The sequence below is a fragment of the Vidua macroura genome, chromosome 9 (assembly GCF_024509145.1).
Source record: "Vidua macroura isolate BioBank_ID:100142 chromosome 9, ASM2450914v1, whole genome shotgun sequence".
Lineage (NCBI taxonomy): Eukaryota > Metazoa > Chordata > Aves > Passeriformes > Viduidae > Vidua > Vidua macroura.
In genome coordinates, this window is record NC_071579.1 from 30271543 (window position 1) to 30294301 (window position 22759).

The 22759-nt window shown below is 42.4% G+C and overlaps 1 protein-coding gene across 10 annotated transcripts in view; it reads left to right on the forward strand.

Annotated features, from left to right (window-relative positions):
• Window positions 1-22759, forward strand: part of NFIA (nuclear factor I A) — a 250101-nt gene that overhangs the window by 196992 nt on the left and 30350 nt on the right. For 5 of the 10 annotated variants that reach the window (XM_053985785.1, XM_053985784.1, XM_053985776.1 and 2 more), the window contains 3 exons: window positions 94-222; window positions 12213-12391; window positions 15034-15199. In XM_053985785.1, coding sequence (XP_053841760.1) covers window positions 94-222; window positions 12213-12391; window positions 15034-15199 — 474 coding nt within the window. The remainder of the gene's footprint in view (window positions 1-93; window positions 223-12212; window positions 12392-15033; window positions 15200-22759) is intronic. The other 5 variants (XM_053985779.1, XM_053985780.1, XM_053985782.1 and 2 more) reach the window with 3 other exon arrangements.

Genomic DNA, 22759 nt, shown 5'->3' on the forward strand with positions numbered 1-22759 from the left:
GTCTAGCTGCTTCTGCACCCCCTTTCACAATGCATAGGCTGTCGTTCCATGACCTAGCATTATTAAATTGCACTTATCAATCATTCTTGCCAGGAATGCCATCGCCAACTACATTAAAGAAGTCAGAGAAGTCTGGTTTCAGCAGTCCCTCGCCTTCGCAGACCTCCTCCCTTGGAACGGCTTTCACACAGCACCATCGACCTGTCATTACAGGACCCAGAGGTGAGGCCTTTCCCGAGAGCCCCCAGGCATTGGAGGGTAGCCACGGCACCCCGTGGCCGTGCCAGCGCCGCTCCACGGAAAGCCGTCGCCACCTGTGACCGCCCAGCGAGGGGCTGTGCTCGGAGCCTTCACACCCAGGAGGGTTTAGGTGTCTACAGGCTGGTTCTGTCAGGCTGGGCTGCTTTTGGGAGAGCTCCTGATGACCACCCGAGGTGGAAACGCTGGTTTCTGGGGCCTTGGGGTTTTGTTGGAAGAGGGTGGGGAAAGGGACAGGATGTGTTGCAGGGAAGTGTCTTCTGCTTGTGGCCATCCATCACGTTGACTCGGTCCAACTGCTCGAGACAGGGACCCATCCATCACTTCTGACCTACGCCTGTCTTCCAGCTCTGTGGATTTCCTTCTGCCAGTCATTTATTCTTGTGCTGCTGGTGTCAGTGTGCCTTGTTAGGGGACTCCTTTGAAGTTGGTTCCTGCAATACTTTGGCTGGTTTCCTTCTCAGTACTCTTCTGACTGACTTTCCAAGTAAAAGAGATGTCCTCTGGGTCTAGATGTGTTTATACATTTTTGTTAGAAAGATGCATTTGCATTTAGCCTAGAAAACTAAATGCAATACGGAGTTCACGTTTGAAAAGGAACTCACTTGGGCATAGAAGAGACACAAATGAATGAATCCTCTTACAAACCTCTTTGGAAGATATAAAAATAGGAATGAATGGTTGTGACACGTTTCTTTCTGCTATGAAATTTTGTCTCATTTAGAGAAGATTATTAAGGAATTGGTCGAATGGTGAAGCATAAAAATGCATATTAGCAATTCATCCTAGAAATTATTTGGAAGTGTCTGTTTGGCATCAGTGTGGTTTTACTGAGGGCAGCATAAACCAGGAGGAGCCTCTTTGTCTGCACATCCAGGTGATGTGGTGAGGAATGGTGGGGCTGCAAAAAGTTGAAGCAAGGTCAGACTTGCACTTCAGGAGGTTTGGTGCTTTGTTAAATCTGCTTATTGTAGCTTGATTTGTTGTGGTTAGTCCATAAAAATTATTCATTACCCTTAGACATGCACCTAGATCGTCAGAAGAAATTTAGGCATCTAAGCTCTATAGAGATTTCCCTTGAAATCTGGATCCGAGCTGTCTGGCAAATATGTCCTCTTTTAAAAGCCTTGATAATTGGTGATACAAGTATGACTAATATGAAGCTTCCATTAACATTCTATTCAGTGCACATCAGCTGACTCCCAATTCCTGTCTTTTAGAAGTTCAGCCTTTTAGATTTCAGTTGTTGATTGATTAGTTAATAGGCCTTTCTTTATTTAGCTGTGTTTTACCTCACACTAATTTTTTAAGATCATTGACTGCCTTTGTCTGCCCCTGTTTAGACCCTCTGTGCTTTGGATTCTTGTGTGGTTGAGAGAGGAAATGTCTCAGTGGTGAGGCCTTGTTTAAATCTCATCTACAGTCTTGTTTTCACAAGACTTTTTCTGTGCACTGAGGGATTTCTATTGGCTACGTGAGAAGAACATTCAGTGGGAGCCAGAAAAGCAAATAGAATTATTACAGTCCCACATTTTGTTTGTTTGGAAGGAGATGTTCTTTACTAACTCCACAAAGAAGCAACACAGCTTTTAAATCATCACGGTCCCTAAAAAGTTAACCAAAACTGTTCTTCTGCAGCATCATTTAGAAGCATCTTCTGTTTTATGCTCGTTCACAAACAAAGTCTCACTGACTTTCAGGAAAAAAATCCCTCTGAATCCTTCCATGGTTTCTTTAAGTGCCATCACCCTGAAAAAAATCTTGTCCCAGACTTCATTCTTTGTTCTTTTGGGACATTCCTCCTCAGTATTCTTCTTCCACAGCACATTGGCTGTGTTTATTTCCCTGCTGCAACAATCATTCTGTTAGTAAAGGGTGATATGCTGAGATGGATTATTTTCTGCAAATCCAGCTTTGTTCTTTATCCCGTCGCCTCTGGCGTACTTTAGGGACAGTAAGCAGAAAAGAGAAGCTTTTCAGGTATCAGAAGTGGCAACATAAAGAGTATAATGCTGTCATATAAGAGGATATAACTGAGAGATTCACTTCCACCAGTAGTTACTGGGAGTTGTGCCTCTGCAGAGATGATGGTACAGCACACACAGGCTACATTCCCTCTGGACACAGGTGCATTATGTAAATGGTCAGGGGCAGGTCATTCCGAGAGGTCTTTGGAAAACAAAGAGCAGGATTTAATCTCCATTCTGCAGAGAGATTTCGGAGGAAGGGGAGTTGTGAGTAAGTAGGTCACCATCGGAGTAAGCTCCTCAGCCAACACGACAATCACAAGGAGGTTCCATCTCCTTCTCATGTTCGTATGTGCAAGTTTATCACTTGGATGTGTGTATGAGATGCATTTGTAAAGCATGATCAAAATAGACAGCAGAGAAGAAGCTGTAGACTATTCATGGCAGGTGTTGTCATTGACAACCAGTGATTTATAACTTCTCGGGAATATTCCCGAATCTTTCACACACTTCCAAACATCCCTTGGAATACACTGCACGTCTGATGCTGGGGTGTCCCAGGATACTAAATGCCCTTCCCTGTGGTCCCCACAATGAGTCATTTTGGAAACAAAACTTCCTTGGAGGAGGAGTAAGATCCTTCAGAGGATTTCCTAGCTCTGAGGTGCTCCACCCAACGAACCCGTTGGAAAACCTCTGCTCTCATGGAATTGCCTGGATGTGCTGTGCTGTGGAAGGCTGTGCACTCGTTCCTGTCTGCACTGCTGCTGCTGCCAGTGCCCAGCCCAGCTGGGCAGTAGCCAGGAGAGAGGATCCGAGCTGGCTGACCAGCAGACCAGATGTGCAGCGAGTGCTGGCGCAGGGATGCCAATGCTTCAGTGACTCCTCAGTACTTCCAACAGATGGTGGCAAGATCCAAGTTTCTTTGGTGATAAGCTAGCAAAGTGATTCATGGAGCCTCACTTGATGATGGCAGTTTTTTGGGCATGACTCTATGAATGCACCATATGTCTTCTCTGGACCAGCGTGGTTAGGATTCAGTGTCTGGCAGATGGTAAATTGATCACCTATAGGGTGGCTTTAGCATCACTATCAGTTTTAGAATTTATTTCAAAGCCTTGAAAATTCGAGCAGCCAGATCTCTCTCCTACTCAGGCATACTTTTGTTACCTGCAAATGAGATTATTTGGTGGTCAGCATAGCTCACCACAGCACCTCCAGCATTGCAAAGCCACCGTGGATTGCTGGCATCTCACAAAGCTTCCCAGACCACTTGAACTCTTCACCAGGCAGTGGAGGATTTAAATACTATGGGTGGCAGCAGTATTTACATAAATGGTTTTAGGCTTCCATGTATTGCTACTTACACTCTGGTGACTTTATAACTGGAGCTGGCTGAAACATTAAATTGACCACGATCTTGTAAAGCCAGGATGTACAGCAGCCTGTGCTGCAGAGCATTCAAGCATTCCCACAGAATATGACAGTGTGGATCCTGCAAGCCAAAAAAACAAGAAAGAAAGGCAAGGAAAGGAAAAAAAAAAAAAAAAACAACCACAAAAACAATGAGATGGTGTGTTAGGAAGATAAATGAAGGAGAAACACAATTACAAGAAGCAAGAAATACAGCACGAAGGCAAGAGCCCAAGGAAGGGGGTGTGTGAGAAGAAGGCATGAAAGTCAACCAGTGGACTGGTTTCCATTATATTAATTTCCTCCATAATTACCACTGCCACTTAGACTTTTATCAGGACAAGGCCTGCCAGGGAAATGCTGCAGCACAGTACTCTCTGTTCAAGCCAAAGTGGCAAAACCTTTATGTCACATATCTGGAAAGATACTGTGTCCTCCTCTATCAGAATCCTCCACCGGGTCACCAAAGTCCCGGTGCCTGCTCGCTGTCCTGTCAGCCAGCTCCAAGTGAATCAAAGTGATGGTTCCTGGTGTACATTGTACAAAGACATTTTGTAATGTCCCGTTGTGTACGAGTCTCTGTGGCTGCCTCTTGGTGCTGTCAGCTGGCACAGTGCTGTAGCCTTCTACTTCCCTCTGAATTTTGACAAAAACAAACGGGTGCAGCTTGACACAGATAGTGATGTCAGAGAGCCAGGAGAGTCACACCACAAGGGCGAGGGAGCCATAAAGAGCACAGCGCTGACCATCAGACGAGTTTGCATGATCCAGTTTACAATGGCAGGGCAGCTGACTGAGCAGGGGAATATTTTGGTTTTCTGCACTCACTTTGGAGCAACCTGGTGCTGAAGGAAAAGCAGTTTCCCAACAGATGGCCTCAAGGTCAGGCTTTAGCCATGACACAATCCCCAAACTGCCACCGCCTGCCGTAGCCCGGGCAGGGAGGGCAGAGACAGAGACCTGCAAAGGGTTAAAGCTCCGGCTAAACAAAAGTCAGCGACCGTGTAATTAAAACTCTACCTTTGTTGTATTGTCAAGAGTTAGCCTGTGACATAGGAAATATTTAAAGGAGCAGGCTGTTCAGCTAATTTGTGTGTGAGTGAACTGCTTAGACAGTCCTATCCTAAATTAACTGTAAGACCACCCACCGAGCTCGCCTCATAAAGGGCCACGATTGCTCAGCTTCGTTCTGTATAACCGTTCAATAATTACTAGATAAATGCATAACTAAAACCTCTATTACACTAATAATTTGTACTGAGATAGATGTGTGGGACACCATGCTGGGTTAATTTGTCATCCCTGCAGCAAACTTCTAAAGAGGGCTCTTTTGCAGAGGAGTTGTGTTAATATGTTGCTCCAGTGAGGACATGTTAGAGCAACAAGATGACTTGGTCGCTTAATCTCCTAAAGAGGCAAAATGCCTGGAGGGGGAAGTGCCAGAAAGAAGAAAGGGGGGTGATTAACACAGTGGACCCAGATTTAAACTCATCCTGACAAAAGGAGCTGATCTAACTGAGCAAAAGAATGAAAAAAAAAAAAAAAAAAAAAAAAAAAGGGGGGGGGGGAGTGTTAAAAATACTAATAGGATTTCATGCATCCCTAAAAAATAATATAAAAATCAAGTGCTGCAGGAACAAAGTACTTTGCCCATGCTTCTCCTGACACTGTGTTTGGTTCCTTTGCTCTCTTTGATGTATCCGTGGAGTCAAACTATATGCTTTAAACAGTGCAGTGAACTATAATATTTTTATCTCTGCTTTATGCTAAATTCTTCTAGCTTCAGACACACACAAAAAGCACATTATTGCTTTAAATATGGAACCCATGTTTAAGCATCAGAGCTCTGGATTTTCAACCTCCTCTATTGACAGAACCATAAATCATGTTAAAGTTAAGTGAATTACTGTAGCGTGGAACTATAGCTTTAACAATGTTTATGTAGTATCAGCTTACCATCTACAGAATGAAAGGGAGGAAAAACACTGATATTAGAAATGGGAATGTGGAGTCCTATTAACTTAACAGCAATATATCACTCCAAAGTCACAGATTCCATTACCATGCCCTTTTTAGTATCAAAGCAGAATTATATCATCACACACATAAAGGTTGTAGTTTTTAAGAGAATTTACATTTCTATTGTAAACTTATCAACTGCATTTCATTATAAGAAAGACATGATATATTCTCCTAGCAGTAGTTTTTATCTTATGATGAGAATATATGAGAATGCATCGTGTGTATTAAAAGTAATAATAATATGCAGAAGTTGACAGCACTTGATGCAAGGCAGGAATTCTACAAATATGTTAAATTAGGGTCTTTTTGACCTCTAGCTGTAGTCTTGGAAGGAAGGAGTACTTTCTATAGGTCTGATTTTTATTTCTGTCCCAATGTAATCAATTCTATAGTATTCTGGTCTCCCAAAGGCAGTAGAATTCTGACATGTTTTAAAACATTCTGCTCAAAAATAGCTAACTTAGCTGGCCCCCTGCCCATGCCAGAATCTGGAACCAGTGCTCAGTTCAGCTCTACAGGTTTTCAAAAGCAGCCTGTAATACTCAGCAGCCAGAGTACACCAATAAACCCTGGGCTCAAACACAGCCCTCAGCATATTTTCCTTTTCCTAGCAGCTCCGTGGGCCTTGGCAAAATGTCCTCCTGCCTCCCACTTGCTACTGCAAAATTTCTTGCAGGAAGAGTGTTTCTGAACAAAGGGTCCAGGTGCCTTGTACCACTCAGAGCAGCAGAACAGGGCTGAGAGCCAGCCCTGATCTGGAGATACCGTGGCTCTGTTCTTTTCAGCAGCGCTTAGCTGGCCAGCTGCACTTGACTTCTGGAGCTGAGAGATGGACAGCCTGAAATTCAGCCCATCTTTTTGATGTTCATGGACAGGAACAGACCCTCCATCCATCCCATCGAGGGTGTCTCACTATCTCTAGCATTGATCAGCTGTTATATTTTAAATCTTTCATCTGTGTTTGTCTACAGAATGTGGGAGCGAGTGATACCTAAATGTTACCAATGCTCCGAGGGTAAAGCCTATTTTTGTTCTCCAGCTCCATGACTTCCCAGCCTTGACACTGCAAATGGGAATGTGAGATGGGATCAGTTTGCATTTAGCTCATCCTTGGACCTGACAAACATGTTACTGAACAGCCCCTTTGCACCATTATGGGACTTAACAAACACCTAAGTTTTCCAGGGATGTGAATTCCCTTCCAAGGGCTCATCCTAGGACTGGTCAGTCCTACCCTCAGCAGCTCAGGATTTAAGTAGAGGCAGGTTTTGCCAACCTGAGTAAGCAACTCCTCTACTTTTATCACCCTAAAGTCTGTTCCTAATGGGCAGTAAGAAAAATGGGGACTTTCAGAAACCTTTGAAAGTGTTACAGGGAAGCAGCTCCCATTGAAATTCAAAAGCAGTTAATGAATTCTCTCAGGACCTCTGCAAATCCCAGCCCGAGTTTCTTAATTATTTTTTTTTTTCTTGTTTGGGTAACTGCTTTCATCACCAAAATCTATGGGCTTAAAGCTATTGTTTTAGGCTTCCATTCTTTACCTCTTGTATTGTATTATACACAGAAGTGTAAGTTCCTTTCAACAAATTTGGATTATTGCCAGATCTCCTTATTAAAAAGTCACTCTTCATATTTCCGATAAACACAGCTGTTTCATGGTGTTTGAAAGCATTTCACATCAGCCAGCATGGTGGCTCAGCCAATTAGTCCTCTAATATGGTCAATTTTGAGAATAAGTACCTTTGGGGTACAAAGGGTGGGATCCATCTCGCATAATTTGAACTGGCATCACTGGAATGGCAGGAGAAAGTTTGCAGCACTCAGGGAGTTAAAGCAACTTAGAAGCCTGACGTGGAAGTCGCTAGCAGAACAAACTGTTCTCTAACATTTCCAGGGAAATGACTTTTCAGAAAATACTTTCTTAATTGTAATGAAGCCAATTATAATGGCCTCAAAAACAAGTGGATAAAAAACGATCCCGTTTCATTATGGTTCTAACGTTACTATTTCTAGGAAGGCTGATCAATGTTTAATGAAGTATTAGTAAACTTAATTATCACTTTATAGAGGAAGTATCTGAGCACTGTGCCCTAATCCAGCTGATGGGCCAGCCCTTGTGCCTGTGAAGGAGCTGTGGTTGTGATTCCCAGCACTTCTCCCTGGAACAGTTTGGGGTGATAACACCTTTTCCTGAGCAACACCAAACCCTTTCAAAGACTTCAAATGACTTCATGAAGAAAGAAATTCCATCCACTGCTGTGGACTTGGAGGGGTTGGCAGGGCTTTTTTTGGAAGAGGAGATGGAAGGTGGACGGATCAATATGTGCCCCCATCTGTTGGGCTGTGCTGGTGGAAAACCTGTCTGAGCACTGTAGGTGTCCCTTCACCATGTCAGCAAGCACTCCTCAGGAGCAAGGATCCCAGGGCTCTTTATTAGGAACTGCTCCTTTGTTCCAGGATCCCAAATATCTGAAGAAAACTGTGACCTGTTTCAAATTAACTGATCCTTTACTGTCTCATCACTCGCTCGGACAGAATTCACAATTTTGGCTCTTCTTCAGAGCCTGGGCCTCGTGCAGCGCTCACCTAATCAATGGGTGCAGCTTATTTCATTGGTTACTTACTTGGTTATTGGCTACTACAAATCAAGGAGGGGAAAGGCAAGACAGAGCTGCATAATCAGAGGTTTGAATTCAGCATTCTGAAAAATCCTGTGACTTCTGTGCTGCACAGCACCACGAGCTCATAAAACACTGAGGAATCCAGTGTAGCACGCAACAGCTGTACTGCATAATTACTTGGCCCAATAGCAGCAGTTTTAAAATACTGGTATATCTGTTGCAGGCCACCATACATTACCATCTCATTTTCAATAAAAAGTCTGGGATGTTTCAGACCAGCTTCAATGGAATTAGAATCATGTGTGCTTTGAAATATTTATGCTTGCCTTGAGATGGAAGGATAACTCCTGCCTCCAACCCCTACACAAAATAACAGATTTCATAACGCCAGAGAGTCCAACTCCTCCATACCTACAGCAGGTAGAAATGAAGTTCTGATCTTGAGTACACATATTTTCATAGATGGTAGAAGCCATATTTTATGTCATTTACTGAGGTCAATAATAAAATATAAATGTCACAGGCTGAAAGACGCCAGGAGAAATATGGTTTGGCAGGATGGAGCTGCTTAGGGATACATAAATAATAAGTCAATAAGTAAATAAATAATAGACAAAGACCTATTTTATCTTCCATTTGAAGATCTCAAAGAATTTACAATCTCTGAGACTTGTAATATCCCATCAGAAGTAATAAGAGCCTCTTCTCTTACACAGGGTAATTTCCATCACTGTAGGTGTGGGTTTAGGAATTAAAGACTTTATCATTTTTATTAAGTCTGAAAATCATGACTGAAAGGGCCCTTGGCCTTTTTAGAGGCAAACAGGGATAATAATGACCTGCTTCATTACCCCTTGTGCTTTCACTGATTAAAAATGCTTGTGAGGGCCCCTATATTTGGAAACACGGTTGTGTTCTGCGCTCAGAACTTGTTGGAGTGGCCAGTTTTGCACTCTCCAGAGTTGCTGACCACAACACAGCTATCAGAGTAATGGTCTGTGTCTGGGCCAGCAGATTTTAGACTTTAACATTTAATTCCCTCTCTCTAGCATCAGGCAGGCACATTTGTAATGTTGATCAGTTTAATAGTAGTGTTTTTTCTCCTCTTATCAAAGAGCCCTTTCTTTTGGCACTTGAGAAATTTGCTATTTCCTAGTCAGAGACTGCAAAAACAAACCTTTGGAGATCCTTAATGCACTCGTTACTCCTTATGCTAAGAAGAAAATGACCCCTCCACATCAGTGTATGGCACAGGCTGAGGAATGATGCCAATTTTCTTGTTTCCCTCCCCCAGTCCTTCCCTGATCAGCAGGGAGCCCTTGGAGGTGGGCTGAGGAGCTGGCCAAGGCTCCGAGGAGGAGCCACTTTCTCCTTGCAGCACTTTGCTGTGCTGAATTATTGTTGGTCATTTCTGCATTCGTTTTGCTTCTCTCTCTTTTTTGGGCAGGTCACTGACACACACTCTCCACTTTCTTTTTCTACCCTGACATGCTCAGGAGGTCAGGACAGCAGAGAAAGGCTTGCTCCTTACATGCCACTGAGTATTTCTTTCATCTTTCTTACAGCAAATCAAATTATTAAATGAAGAGCCATACTTTGGAAAAGCCAAGTGTTGTCTCAGGCCTAGCTTTGAACTCCCACATGTTCCCTGGATACAATTCTTTATTCCTTCTTGTCTGAGATGCATTGCAATCTCCTTTTCACCCAGCAGACAAACAGAAATGAGTTTGTTCATAAAGAACAGTGCAATTGCATAACAATTTCAAATAGTATTAAAAGAGCTGATACTAAAAGGAAATTCTCTTTTTATATTTCAGAAATTCCAATTTATTTCTTACTTAATTAGATGTTCGTCACATAAATGTCCATTTCTCACTTTTATCTTCATCCTTCATATTCCATCTGGCACACAAGGAAAGGGGGAACTACAAAAGCAGATACAAAGAAAGGGAGGAAGACAGAAATCATGTAGGCTAATAAAAATTTTGTTCCAGCCAGCAAAATGCTGGCTGGGATCTACCTGACTGAAGGTGTGTGGGTAGAATGGAGGTGTCAAGCTCAGAGCAGCACCAGTCAAAGGCAGGGGATTATTTTGGGGTGAGGTGGCTCCTTGGACACTGCTGAGTTCTCTGTCCATTGTAGTAATTGTCTCCATGGTGGTCACTCACAGTTACAGAAAGGAATCCCCCTTTATCTCTACTTTTGATGTTTCTCTTTTTATTGGGAATATTTTCAACAGAACTAAAGGGAGCAGAATTGTGGGGTTAATGTGGACACAGGGGAGCTTTTCATGGCAAGGACAAGGGTTTCACATCCATCCCATACCAGCACCCCTGGCATGAGTGCAGCTCTTTTTGGTGGTGGTGTCAGAGCAATAATTCCTATCCTGTGGTGGAAAAGGACGTGTATAGAAGGGCTGCCCAGACAACCCTTAATGAATGTTTACAGGAAAATGCAGTAGTTTCCTTGCTACTGTTTCTGAGTTCAGGTTATCCACATTCTCAGGCTCTTGAGTTTGCTAATGGTTTAATAATGCTAAAGAAAAAAAAAATTATTAATAAAGTGTCATATTATTAAACTGGCAATGAACAAGAGTAAGAAGCAGGTTTTAGCTTTTATTTAACTGAAGGTTTTTCATAACATTCATCATGAAATGAATGTTTGCTCATTTGTGTTTGATTTTAGTTAACTTTCCTGCATCTCTCCAATTTTTCCAAAAGTGCCAAAGGCTTTTTTTTTCCCCTCTTGTATATTTAAATTACTTCCAAGCCAACACCTGAGTTTCTGTAGAATTTCCCCTCCCTTGCATAGCCTTTATCTAATTGGTCATATGCAGTGTACAAGCACAATCTCTGCACATGGACACCCCTGAAAGACTCCTAGGGAGCAACAATGACTGTTTGGTGAGAAATAAACAATGGTTTACAGATTAACAGATTTTAATCTGTGTGCAACCAGACTAATTGGTCATTCTGAAGGAAGAGTGAATCCTCATTTTAAAGGGAGAATTCATGGCACTGTAAGTGGCAGCAGTTGCTGCCTCGTGGTGACAGCTAACAATGGGAAGCACTGTTGGGTAACAAGAGTCCAACCCAATGTATTTTGAAGGCCAAGGACCTGGGCAAAGGTGTCACATAAGGTAGGAGAGCAAAAGGCTCTGGAGCTGCACTTGTAGTTCTGCTGAGATCAGCTGAGGGTAAAATCGGTCATTGCCAATGGGCTCGTGTACATCACACCTCTGCACCTTCTCTGGAGTACATTTTCCAGCTGGCTTGTTGGCCCATAAATTCACCAAATTAAACTTCATCCCTGAGAGCGAGCTGGGGGCTTGCTGAAGATTTGAGCCCAACGTTATTCAGGAGAAATGTAAATGTAATTTTCCGAACGATCTCGCCACTTTGTGCATGTTCATTAAACGAAAACACGTTACTTAAAATAAATGTTCCTGAAGTGAGATGGGGGGAAAAAAACCCCTAACAACAAGAAGCGTTAGACCGTTTTTAAATTATCGACAGTTTATACTACAATGTAAAATGGATTCGTATGTGCAAATCCAAGCTACATGAAATGTCAATTAAATCAACCCTAATCTCCCAAATACATTTTTTTTATTGCCTGATTGATGAGGGCTGCTCTTGAGGTGATGAATAATTTTCACTTTCACAAAGGATTGCTGATTCCTTTCTACGTGTCCACTAAAAACACAGAAAATCCTTCAAAATGTCTGGCTCCGTTTGCTTCCAGGATCTAGATGAAGTGAGTGTAGGACACAATGTGGTCTAATATATTAACTGATGTATAAGCAATACTGTACATTTAAAAACAAACCAACAACAACAACAAAAAAGCTACTTAAAACTACAACAGATTTAAACTGTTTTATTTTCCAGAGGCAAAACTCTATATAACTTCTTTGTTTTCTTTCCTATAGCAAGTCCACATGCAACACCATCGACTCTTCATTTTCCAACATCACCCATTATTCAACAGCCTGGGCCATACTTCTCACACCCAGCAATCCGCTATCATCCTCAGGAGACTCTGAAAGAGTTTGTCCAACTTGTCTGCCCCGACGCTGGTCAGCAGGCTGGACAGGTGGGGTTCCTAAATGTAAGGAAGCCGTTTTTCTTTCTTCAGAAGTGTTTGTCCTTTGTAAAAATTAACCACGGGGTTATTGATGGGGTTATTTTAACAGCATGTCGCCTGAAAGGAGCGCACCTTGAGTAGTTGCTGGAAGGGGGAACCAAAAACAAACAAACAAACAAACAAACAAAAAAAAAATAATAATAATAATAATAATAATAATAATAATAATAATAATAATAATAATGCTATGCTGCAGAAGTATTTAAAAAAACAACAAGAGACCTCCCCAAAAAACCACTCGACCACATTGTGGTGGAAGTAGCTTAAAGTGTCAGAGAAGCTGGTGCTTCAGTGACCTGCTGGGTCCCCCCACAAATGACTTTGCTGCCTGTGTTGTAACCCTTGTGGAACCAGGGTTAACAAAATACGAAGTCAGAATAATTTTTATTAATTATTTTTGAAGTTCAGGGGAGAGTGGGGGGGAAAGAGCAGGAAAAGGGAGGGTGAGAAACAGATGTTTCAGATCAGCTAAGTTCATTAAAAAAAAAAAAAAAAAAAAAAAGATGCTGCCTTATAGCACTTTAGATCAAGTTGACCAGTACTTGAACTCAAGATGTTAAAAGTACAGTTTATTATGGTTTGTTATTTCTGTAAGCAGTTATCTTTTCCCCTTATCTCTATGAAAAATTAAGCAGAGTTCCAAAGCTTCAAATAACCATTTTCATTTTTTTTAATCAAATAAAGTGAATCATTTGCTATTATTGAAATAGCATTTTGGATGAATACAGAATTTATAAATTTTATGTAAATCAAATCTAAAATAATGCTCTGAATATTTCATGAAATGTAATGCATGTAACTTTTTCCAGCCAATGAAGTAATAACTGGCAAAATTACTGCTTCTCTCCTGACATACTGAAAGTGTTAATGAGAATTAGTTTAATTATTAGCATCTAATTTATTACACTTATTTAATAAGCTGCATTGTTCTCAGTGTTTTCCTTTCCCCAGCAGAAAAACTGACTCTACTTATTCCAGCCAGTCCTGGCTTTGAATAATGTCTGCAATATGTTAGCAGATACATTTATGTCTAGACAACAAATCAATATAGTGCTTTTCTTTTTCCTTGAGTATTCATTTGCTTAATTTATCCCAAACCATTCAGCATTATGAACTGTTAGCACACTCACAATGAACAGGCAGCAGGGGTCTTCTTGGCAGGAAAGGGACCTAATTGGGAGACAAGATAGTGTTTGAGAGATGTCACTAATATATTAGTTTATTAAAGGTGCTGGATGTTGGAAAAATAAACAGCCCTGAAGGATTGCTTCTTGCTGCAAACTCTAGTAACTGCAGTCTTTGAAGTCTGTGGGAGTGCTGCTAAGTTAAATGCAGATGAACTTGAGTCTTACTTATCCCCTGAACCATTTTTGCTCTAGCACAAGTGTGATTTGCACCTCCACGACTTTAAGGCCTTTTGTCAGTGCCAAAGCAGGTGAAATGAAAATAAAGTCCCAAGTGTTTTGCCAGGATGAGAATTTTGTCCCCGGCAATTCAGGCTAATGGAAACCCTAGCAGGAATTAAAATATTATTTTCTTTAGCAGTACTTAGAATATGGATCTGTGTTTAAAGCTGAGCTTTTATCATCAATGGAAAAGCCAATGTTCAGTGCCAGAAGAGCTGCAGTGAGATCAATTTGTAGAGTGCTGTCGAAAATGATCTCATCATTTTTGTCACTAAAATGGAACACCTGATTCACAGCCTGTCCTACTTTCTCTTTATAATGGTATTTGGCATCTATCTGTATGGTTTTCAAGTGTCCAGGCTGGGTTACATTTAAAATGTAAACTTAATAAGCTGGGGGGGAGGGTTGGCATGTTTTTCTAAGCCTGATCCCTGTTTTTGTGATACTTGAAAACACTTTTACTTACGGACACATTTTTCTGGTGATTAATTGAAAGACCACACTCATATAGCTGATCCCCTTCAGCCTGTGACTGACCACATCCCAGACTGAAGGGAGGGTGGTTTTTTGTCCCAATGTGTAAAATGAAGCTGTTCTACATTCAGTCATTCCTCCATATGATCCTAATGGCAGCTAAACCAAGAACTACACTATTGCTAACTCAAAAGGGATGTGGGAGAGCAGTTATTTTAATATACACTCATTCATTTTCCTGTAATGAGATATCAGCATGATTTTTAAGACCACCAAAAACACTTGTTTTTTCTCTTAATGAGCAGTATCTTTAAGAAATTTACACTCAAGTCCTAGACACTGATATCCTGAGGGTATAACAGAGGCACGAAACTGGGGGATTTTAGGGGTCAAAAATACTGCTTCACCTCTCACTGAGCATGGGTTAGTGCTGCAGGAAATGGAAAGAGGAGTAGAATTTAATCCAGGACATTTTAATCTTAGTTCAGACAAGCTGCTAATAGGACAAGCGTTTAAAAGCCAGAATTGCCACAGTTTCACAAGGTTCACAGACTTTGACAAAAAGTTCCTTGAAGTCCATGGAGAATTTGAGCCAGCACTTTCTTTGCCACCTCTCAAGTAACTGTAAATGTATTGCACATAGTTTTTAACTAGATTGTTTTTACTGGAGCTTCCTAATAGCTGATTTTTAGTATAATTTTTGTCTGTTTGCTTATTTCTCGGCAGCCCAATGGTAGCAGCCAAGGCAAGGTGCACAATCCATTCCTTCCTACCCCAATGTTGCCACCACCACCTCCGCCACCAATGGCTAGGCCTGTGCCTCTGCCAGTGCCAGACACAAAACCTCCAACCACATCAACAGAAGGAGGGGCCACCTCTCCCACTTCTCCAAGTAAGTATAGACGCAGCGGGATCCACGGGCTACCGGCACCGCCGGCGCTCGGCTGTGCAGGGATAAGGACTGCACACACCTTGGGAAGCAGGAGAGCTCTCTGCTCTCCACGATGGACAAAACTCTGAGCTGCTTCTGTGTTAGCAGGGAAAGCCTTAGCTCAGGGTTGCAGTTTGATTTTTGACTTGGTTGGCATTTCACATAACCACGTGCGAGGGAAATCGAGGCCGGTGGCTCAGCTGTGACACAGAGCTCGGATCTTTGGGGTCTTATTTGCTGCCATGAGGATTCAAGTTGATATCCCATCCCTGGAAGTGCTCAAGGCCAGGCTGGATGGGCCTCTGAGCAACCTTATCTAGTGGAAGGTGGCCCTGCCTGTTGCAGAGGGGTAGGAATTGGGTGATCTTTAAGGTCCCTTCCAACCCAAACTATTCCATGGTTCTGTGATAAGCTGGTATCTCAAGCCAAGCTTTAGAGGATGGATCCCACATGGAAGTCAGGCAATCTCCTTGAAAACATCCCTGCTTATACACACTGTGCTAAACTAACAACCATTTCCAGTTTACTTCAACTGTTGTTCTTTTGGGAATAAATCTTCCCAGATTAAGCCAGAAATCTTTCCCTTATGCAGTGCATTTAAGCAAGAAATTTTGGTATGTCTTAGGGCCAGGGAGAAAGCTCTAATCCTCTCCCACCACCCACACGGCTCCCATATGCATTTTGTGTAGCCACAAGTCAAATTTACGAATTCCTGGATACACACTTGGGGATACCACTTTGGAGTCACTCTTCTGGGAAACAAATGCAATTCAGCTGTGTCTGACGCTTTAAAAAAAAAAGTCTGGATGTTCAGGGAGTTAATTGTGAAATGATTTAATGAAGCTATGCTCAAACTGACATTTAAAAACAAAAGGGAAGCTTTCAGTGCTTTAATGGCAACTGTAGGGGACTTGTTCCACAGTGAAGGGAGTCCAAATAACATCCACAAACAAAAATCAATCTAATCGAAAGAGCAAATCCCTTTGTGTGCTTTTCAAGCTTATTATTTAAATGCTATATGCAACCACTGCTTGATGTGCAAAGAGGTGCTCACTCTTCAGACCAAGTGAAGCCTACATGTTTAAAGCTTTATATACTGTTCAGGAGACTTGCACAGGTTCCAGGGGGCATTTTTAAAATCTGGTGGTTCCTCAGAGGCTTTCATTGCCTTCTGCTACACGATAGTGCATCAACTGCAAACTCAGCAAGATGCTCTGGCTCGCTTGGAAATTGAAATGGGTTTTAGTATGAGACAGTCTGGTAAGATTGTGAACACGATCTTCTAGAATCAGGACTTCTCGAATTGATCAGCAGATTTTTGTTGAGTGAAGAAGTTGATTCATTCCCTCCCCTCCGCTCCTCTTTCTGACCTTAGACCAACACTGGTGCTATCAGGAACTTTTGACGCTTTCCGAGGGGACTTTTGAGTCCTATCAACAAGATTCAGCGGTGGGATCTAAAAGGTTAATGTTTAGTCATAGTTATCACTGAACACAGTCAGCAGTGCCTTACTATCTCCTTGCCTTCAGAACCAGGAAAAACAAAACTAGGTCAGTGTGTACTTGTCATTTCGGTTGTGACTCAGTTTACTGGCAGTGTCTGGTGTCAAAAAGAAAAGAAAAAAAATTCCCAACAACATTTTAGCACTAATCTTAATTTTTATGATACTGTGATTGTGTAAACAAGCCCAGAGTGTGTCTGGCCAGATTCTCAGCTGGCAGAAAAATGGGTATTTCTCCTCTGAAGTGAGCAGGACACCCATCAGTCTCTGCTTGGGGCTGGTCACTGGGCTCTGTGTTCAGCAGACAGCTGCCACGTTAATTGGGAATGGAGGTTTTCTCAAGAGCAGCCAGTTAATGGTATTTAAACAAAAGATTAGGAAAATAATTACTGTTTGTTAATTAGCCACGCTGATGACTAAACATATAGTTCTGTACATACTCAGGCACGCATCCTCCTTTTGGTAAGGGGTTTGAATAACAGTGACTGGAGTTGTAAAGAAGCATATAATTTAATTTAGGGACAAATTTTACAGAAAAGTAGATTATAGGAATTTTTTTCTAAGAAAAACTATGACATGTAAACCAAAGCCAGTGGAAGCATTGGCCACTTAAAGAGGAAAGCAAACTGAAGTTTGAGGCGTCGCAGCCAGGGTTTGCCAGGAGGACCCACTGGGCTCCATTCAGTGTGTCAGTCAGGACCAACCCTCCATTTCCCTCCGTGTTTATTTTTTCCTTAACTAAATATTAGCCTTCAAACAGCGAGTGCAGATTCACCAGAGTTCCATGAAAGCCTCACAAAAAGGTGTTTTCCATGGTTACGAGCTGTTGGAGCGCACCGGTTCTGGGAGTGTCGCCGGGCTATGGCTGACTGCCCCGCAGAGCTTGAGGATATTGGAAAGTCACTAATGCAACAAAGGCAGGAGTGATGTTAAATTTTGGCCAGACTCTCTCCTTAGCCGTGTGGAAGAGAATGAACCCCCCTCCTCCCGAGGAAATGGAGTGAAAGGGGTTGGCATTTGCTCCATTCTCCTTCCCTTTTTTGGTCTAGCAGAAAGCCCTCAGCAGAAACAAAATGCAGTCACGGCCCAACCAAAAATTGGAATATGGCCCTCCTGAGGGGTGCGGGAGCCAGGAGCAGCTGTTCAATACAGCATGGCCTCCTGGGAACAAGAGCTAAAAATCACAACAAGGTGGTTAATGATTCTCAGAGCAATAGTGAAACTCTCCAGCTGTGACATTAACCAAAACATGAACATTAGTGCTGTCCAAGGAAGGAAGATCCCCTGGAGATGCACGCTGGGGATTTGCCACTACTGGGTGGCCAGGCATGCTCTGGGAGCTGACAATTTCAGCTGTGAATCTTGTCCCTTTGGAAAGCCAGCATTTTCCTTAGTCAGATGGCACAATGGAGATGGGATTCATGAGGTTTGTGAGGTTCGTTTTTCCTCCACAAAATCTTTTTCAATAGAAAATATCTTTGATATCAGAAGCAGACCAAACATTATCTTATCTCAGATCTCTTCTTGATTTTCTTTGGTTGGTAACCCATTACAAACACAACACAGTATTTTCTTGAACTTGGCAGTTTTGGTGTTTAGTATCTCACTGCCCAAAGCAAACACCACCTCCACTACATTCCAGTTGGGCTTTATCACTATCATAATTAAATCATTCCTGAGCAGCCTAAGATACTGCCATCCTGTACACCCTGACTTTTAAACAGCTTTTTAAAACTGTTATTTTCTGAGATTCACAACTCTTAACTTAAATGAACTCATTACTGGTTAATGTCCCTTTGAACAAAAGAGTTTTCTTGTTAAATGGCATTTGTGTCAGGATGAGGAGAATGATCTTGTGGCTGTAGTACAGGATTCATAAAGCCAAGTGCCAGGTCCTGCTCTTGGGTCACAACATCTTGTGGAGCTCTCCAAGCTTGGGACAGAGTGGTTGGAAAGCTGGAAAAGGACTTGAGGATGCTGGTCAGCTGCAGCTGAGCATGAGTCCAAGTGTGCCCAGGTGGCCAAGAAGGCCAAAGGCACCTGGCCTGGATCAGCTCTGGTGTGGCCACGGGACCAGGGCTGTGACTGTCCCCTGTGCTGGGCACTGGTGAGGCCACACCTCGAATCCAGTAGAAAACCACTGAAGTGCTGGAGAGTGTCCAGGGAAAGGAATGGATCTGGGGAAGGGTCTGGAGCTCCAGGAGCAGCTGAGGGAATTGAGGGGGCTCAGCCTGGAGAAAAGAGGGCTCGGGGGGGACCTTGTGGCTCTGCACAACTCCCTGACAGGAGGGGACAGCTGGGGGGGTGGGCTCTGCTCCCAGGGAACAGGGACAGAACAAGAGCAAATGCTCTCAGGTCACACCAGGGGATGTTTAGGTTGGATATTGGGAAAAAATTCTTCAAAATAGTGGTCAAGCACTGGAGCAGGGGCAGTGGTGGAGTCCCCTTCCCTGGAGAGATTTAAAAGCCCTGTGGATGTGGCACTTGGGGACACTGGTTTGTGATGGCCTTGGCAGTGCTGGGGTAGGGGTTGGACTCAATGATCTTAAAGGTCTTTTCCAACCTAAACATTTCTGTGATGCTGCAATCAGATTGGCTTTCTCTCCCTTCCTCTGCTATGCACTGACTGAGCACCTTCTGGGCGAGTTTGAGCTTTCTGTTCGCTCCCTTCCCCATCCACAAAAAAAAGAGGGTTGACTCTATCAGTCCATTTGCTAAAATTTGCAGTTCTCTCCAATACTCAGCTGCAGAATGCACTGGGAATGCAGTAGGAATTGTTCTACTGCACCACATTCCTCCAGTTAATCCTCCTGCTGCAGCTTGAGAAGCAGGACAACTCTTCACATCAAACACATGTACCTTTCATCTTGGTCTGTAAAAGGGAGACCTAGTGGTACATTAGGTCATCACTCATCCAAATCATCTTTGCCAATCCTTTTAATCCAGAACGATGATAAATTACACACTCCTGCTCTCAATAGCAATTATTTCAGGAAAGTATATTTAAAAGTAACATTTCCCTACTGCAGGCAACTTTAAAACACACAACATCCCCAAAACTGTTTGTTTGTCTTGTCTTTCATACAATTTCTTGCCATTTTGGCTAAATATCAAAGCTGTCTGTGTGAGCAAATGTTCTTTCTCTGCCAGCTCCTGTTTTGCTTGTTCCTGAAGTGAAGCATCATAGCAAATTTGTGGCATCACATTCATTTCCTTGGCTGTGGGCTGTGATGTTGCAGACAATCCTTGGTGAATTCCAGTAGCAGAAAGAGCAGGCTGGGCAGGAAGCTGTTGCTATTCATGCCCAACAGGACACCTATCAGCTGGTGTGAACCAGGGTAGGTCTCTGCAATTCCCATGGAGCAAAGCTGATAAAATCTGGAGAAGATCTGCCTAAGAGACCTGGCTGCTGTTCCTTGTTCCTTTCCACGCTTTGGCTTTTCCCCAGCTGGAGTTTGAAGACACCAGCATAGGCTTAGCTTATATTTATGCTATAATATATAATGTGACCCAGCTTTATCCAGTGAGACAGTTTGCCTAATTCTGGGGCAAAGTCTAGGGATAAGACTTCCAGGAATCCCACTTCCATGTCAACCAAGAGTATTTATCTGAAGACAGTAAGATGCAGCTGGAAGCTGATCATGGTCTAAGCAACACTCAGTACTACTCCCTTTCCTGAAACAAATCTCCCCCTAACAGGGGAATGTGTATTCCATGTCAGCTTAATATTCCGAGCCAAAATGGCCCCTTCCAATCCACAAACATCCCGGGACATTTTACAGCAAAGAGGGAACAGCACCTTGGGAGAGTCCAGTGTAAATCCTCTGCATATTTGTCGTTTTGGTGCTCTTCCCTCCTTGGCTTCAGCAATGCAGTTATATGACCTGAAGGAAATACCAAGCTGACATCCGAGTATTTTCAGAAAGCAAGTTAAACATCGTTTGGAGCGGAAGGAAGGCATACATAGCAACTCACCCAGCGAGCTTTGAGGGGACTTTTGTGCATATTACACACTTTTCAAATGCTTTCGAATTTTTTGTTTGAACAGAGAAGTCATTTAAGTCAGCATTCTGCTGGTTCCCCTTTGATTTTCTACCAAATATCACAGCAAAAGTATCTGCCAGCAGGGAACTGTAAACAAGATCTTGAGTTCCTTCCCTTCTGGGTGGAACTTACCTGCTCCAAGGGATTAAACGGCCTCTCCACTCAATCTGCTTCTTTAAAAGTAGACCATGAGAACCAAACAACAGATGTTTGATTTTTGAGCTCTAAGTTAATTTTCCCCACTGCAGAAGGAATTCTTAGTCTTGCACAACATTAGTTCATTAGTTAGTTAAAAAAAAAAAAAACCTCCACAAAGGACAGCACAGAAGAATCCTAATGTAAGGCACTAGCAGCAGGGAAATGCCCTTTGCAAATGTGTGGCTTCTTTGAATTATTAACCAAATTAATATGGTAAAATGGTGACGAGAACATCTCACCAGATCTATTCAATAAATTGCTTCCTTGACATGCAGGTAAGAGTAACATCCAGCTTACCTGTTCATAGCATTCAAGCTGCACCACGATTTGCAAAACTGTCTCAGGAGGATGAATTAATGCACTTAAAAATTCCTTTAAGACTTTGTGAAGGAGAAGTGTTCCTTGCATGATTTTTGCAAGTGTTAGCTTCTTGGAGAGAAAAGCTCACCTCACCAGAAACAAGAGGGAAAAATCCCTTCTTAGAATCCAGGAGTGCCTTATCTCCCCTCATATCAGTTGGAAATGAAGATATGCAGTTCCTGGGGTGATTTCAGGGAATCTTGAGAAAGGGAAGTTTACTGATGAACTGTAAGAGCTAAGAGGCATCACAAGACGTTTGTCAGACTTGAAGGATGTGGTTCTGCATGCTCCTAGACCTGGGAACTCATCACCCAAGGGCTTTGTGGGAGGCAGAACATCCACACTGGTCCAAGTACAGATTGGGCATTGGGTGAGAAATCCCTCCAGGGCCTTAAATACAGGAAGTCCCTGAGCTGAAAATAATCAGAGGTGGGAAAGAATGGGAGAAAGTAAATATGTGACCTGTTTTGGTTACATCTGCTTATGACTTCTAAGAGAGGTGACAATGGCCAAGGTGGAGCACTGATCTGATTGGCACAGTCTTAAACCAAAGGCTCCTCCAGAGTAATTCCTCTTCACCAAACATTTGCCTTCAGAAAGGTAAAAGAGTTTCCTCCACAGAGCCAACTCAGTGTCTTCTCTGACTCTTAACTTGCTTTACTTTTCTGTAATGTTGAGGCCTCAACATTATATTTAGCCAGACTGGAATTTGGCAAGTAACTTTCCTTTTACTATTGTTTTTTTGTCTCTTCATTGGATAGTTAGATTGTCTGGGGATTTTATTCAGCAGAATGCATTCCCATAAATATATTCAAAATGGATAGGAGCCCTCTTTATATTAAGGCATCTATTTGCGTTATTTGAATTTAGACTAAACATGCAAAAAACTGAGGAAGAGAGAAGATTGCTTGAGGGTTTTCAAATGAGAGGAAGACTAAAAATGCATTGAAAGCTTTTGGATGTGGAAGTACGTGGCATTGTGGACAGTTGCAGTGGAGAATATAATGCAACAATAAAATCATTAAAGTACTTCAAGTTTGGAAGTAATCTGGGTTCTTGGCTTGCATTGCATTTAATAGCTTTACATTTATGGGAGCCACTCCAGTTTTTAAAGGCAGCTTCAGCCTTCAGACTGATTGCACTTACCACCCCAGTGAAACTGCAACCCATTAATTTTTTACCGAAAGGATCTTCCTAGTTTGTCAAACACATCAAGTGAACATTTTAGAGAGTGCAGACCACAGCAGTATGAAAACCAAAACTTTATATCCAGAGAGAATGCTGGATTAGCACGAAATAAAGGGTCTGATTCTGTTAATGAGCACTTAGGTAATTTCACTGCTATACAAAACTCTGTTAAAAATAGAGATACCAGACATTCGAGTGAAAACAGTCAGGACCTGCAGAAATCTCCTGTG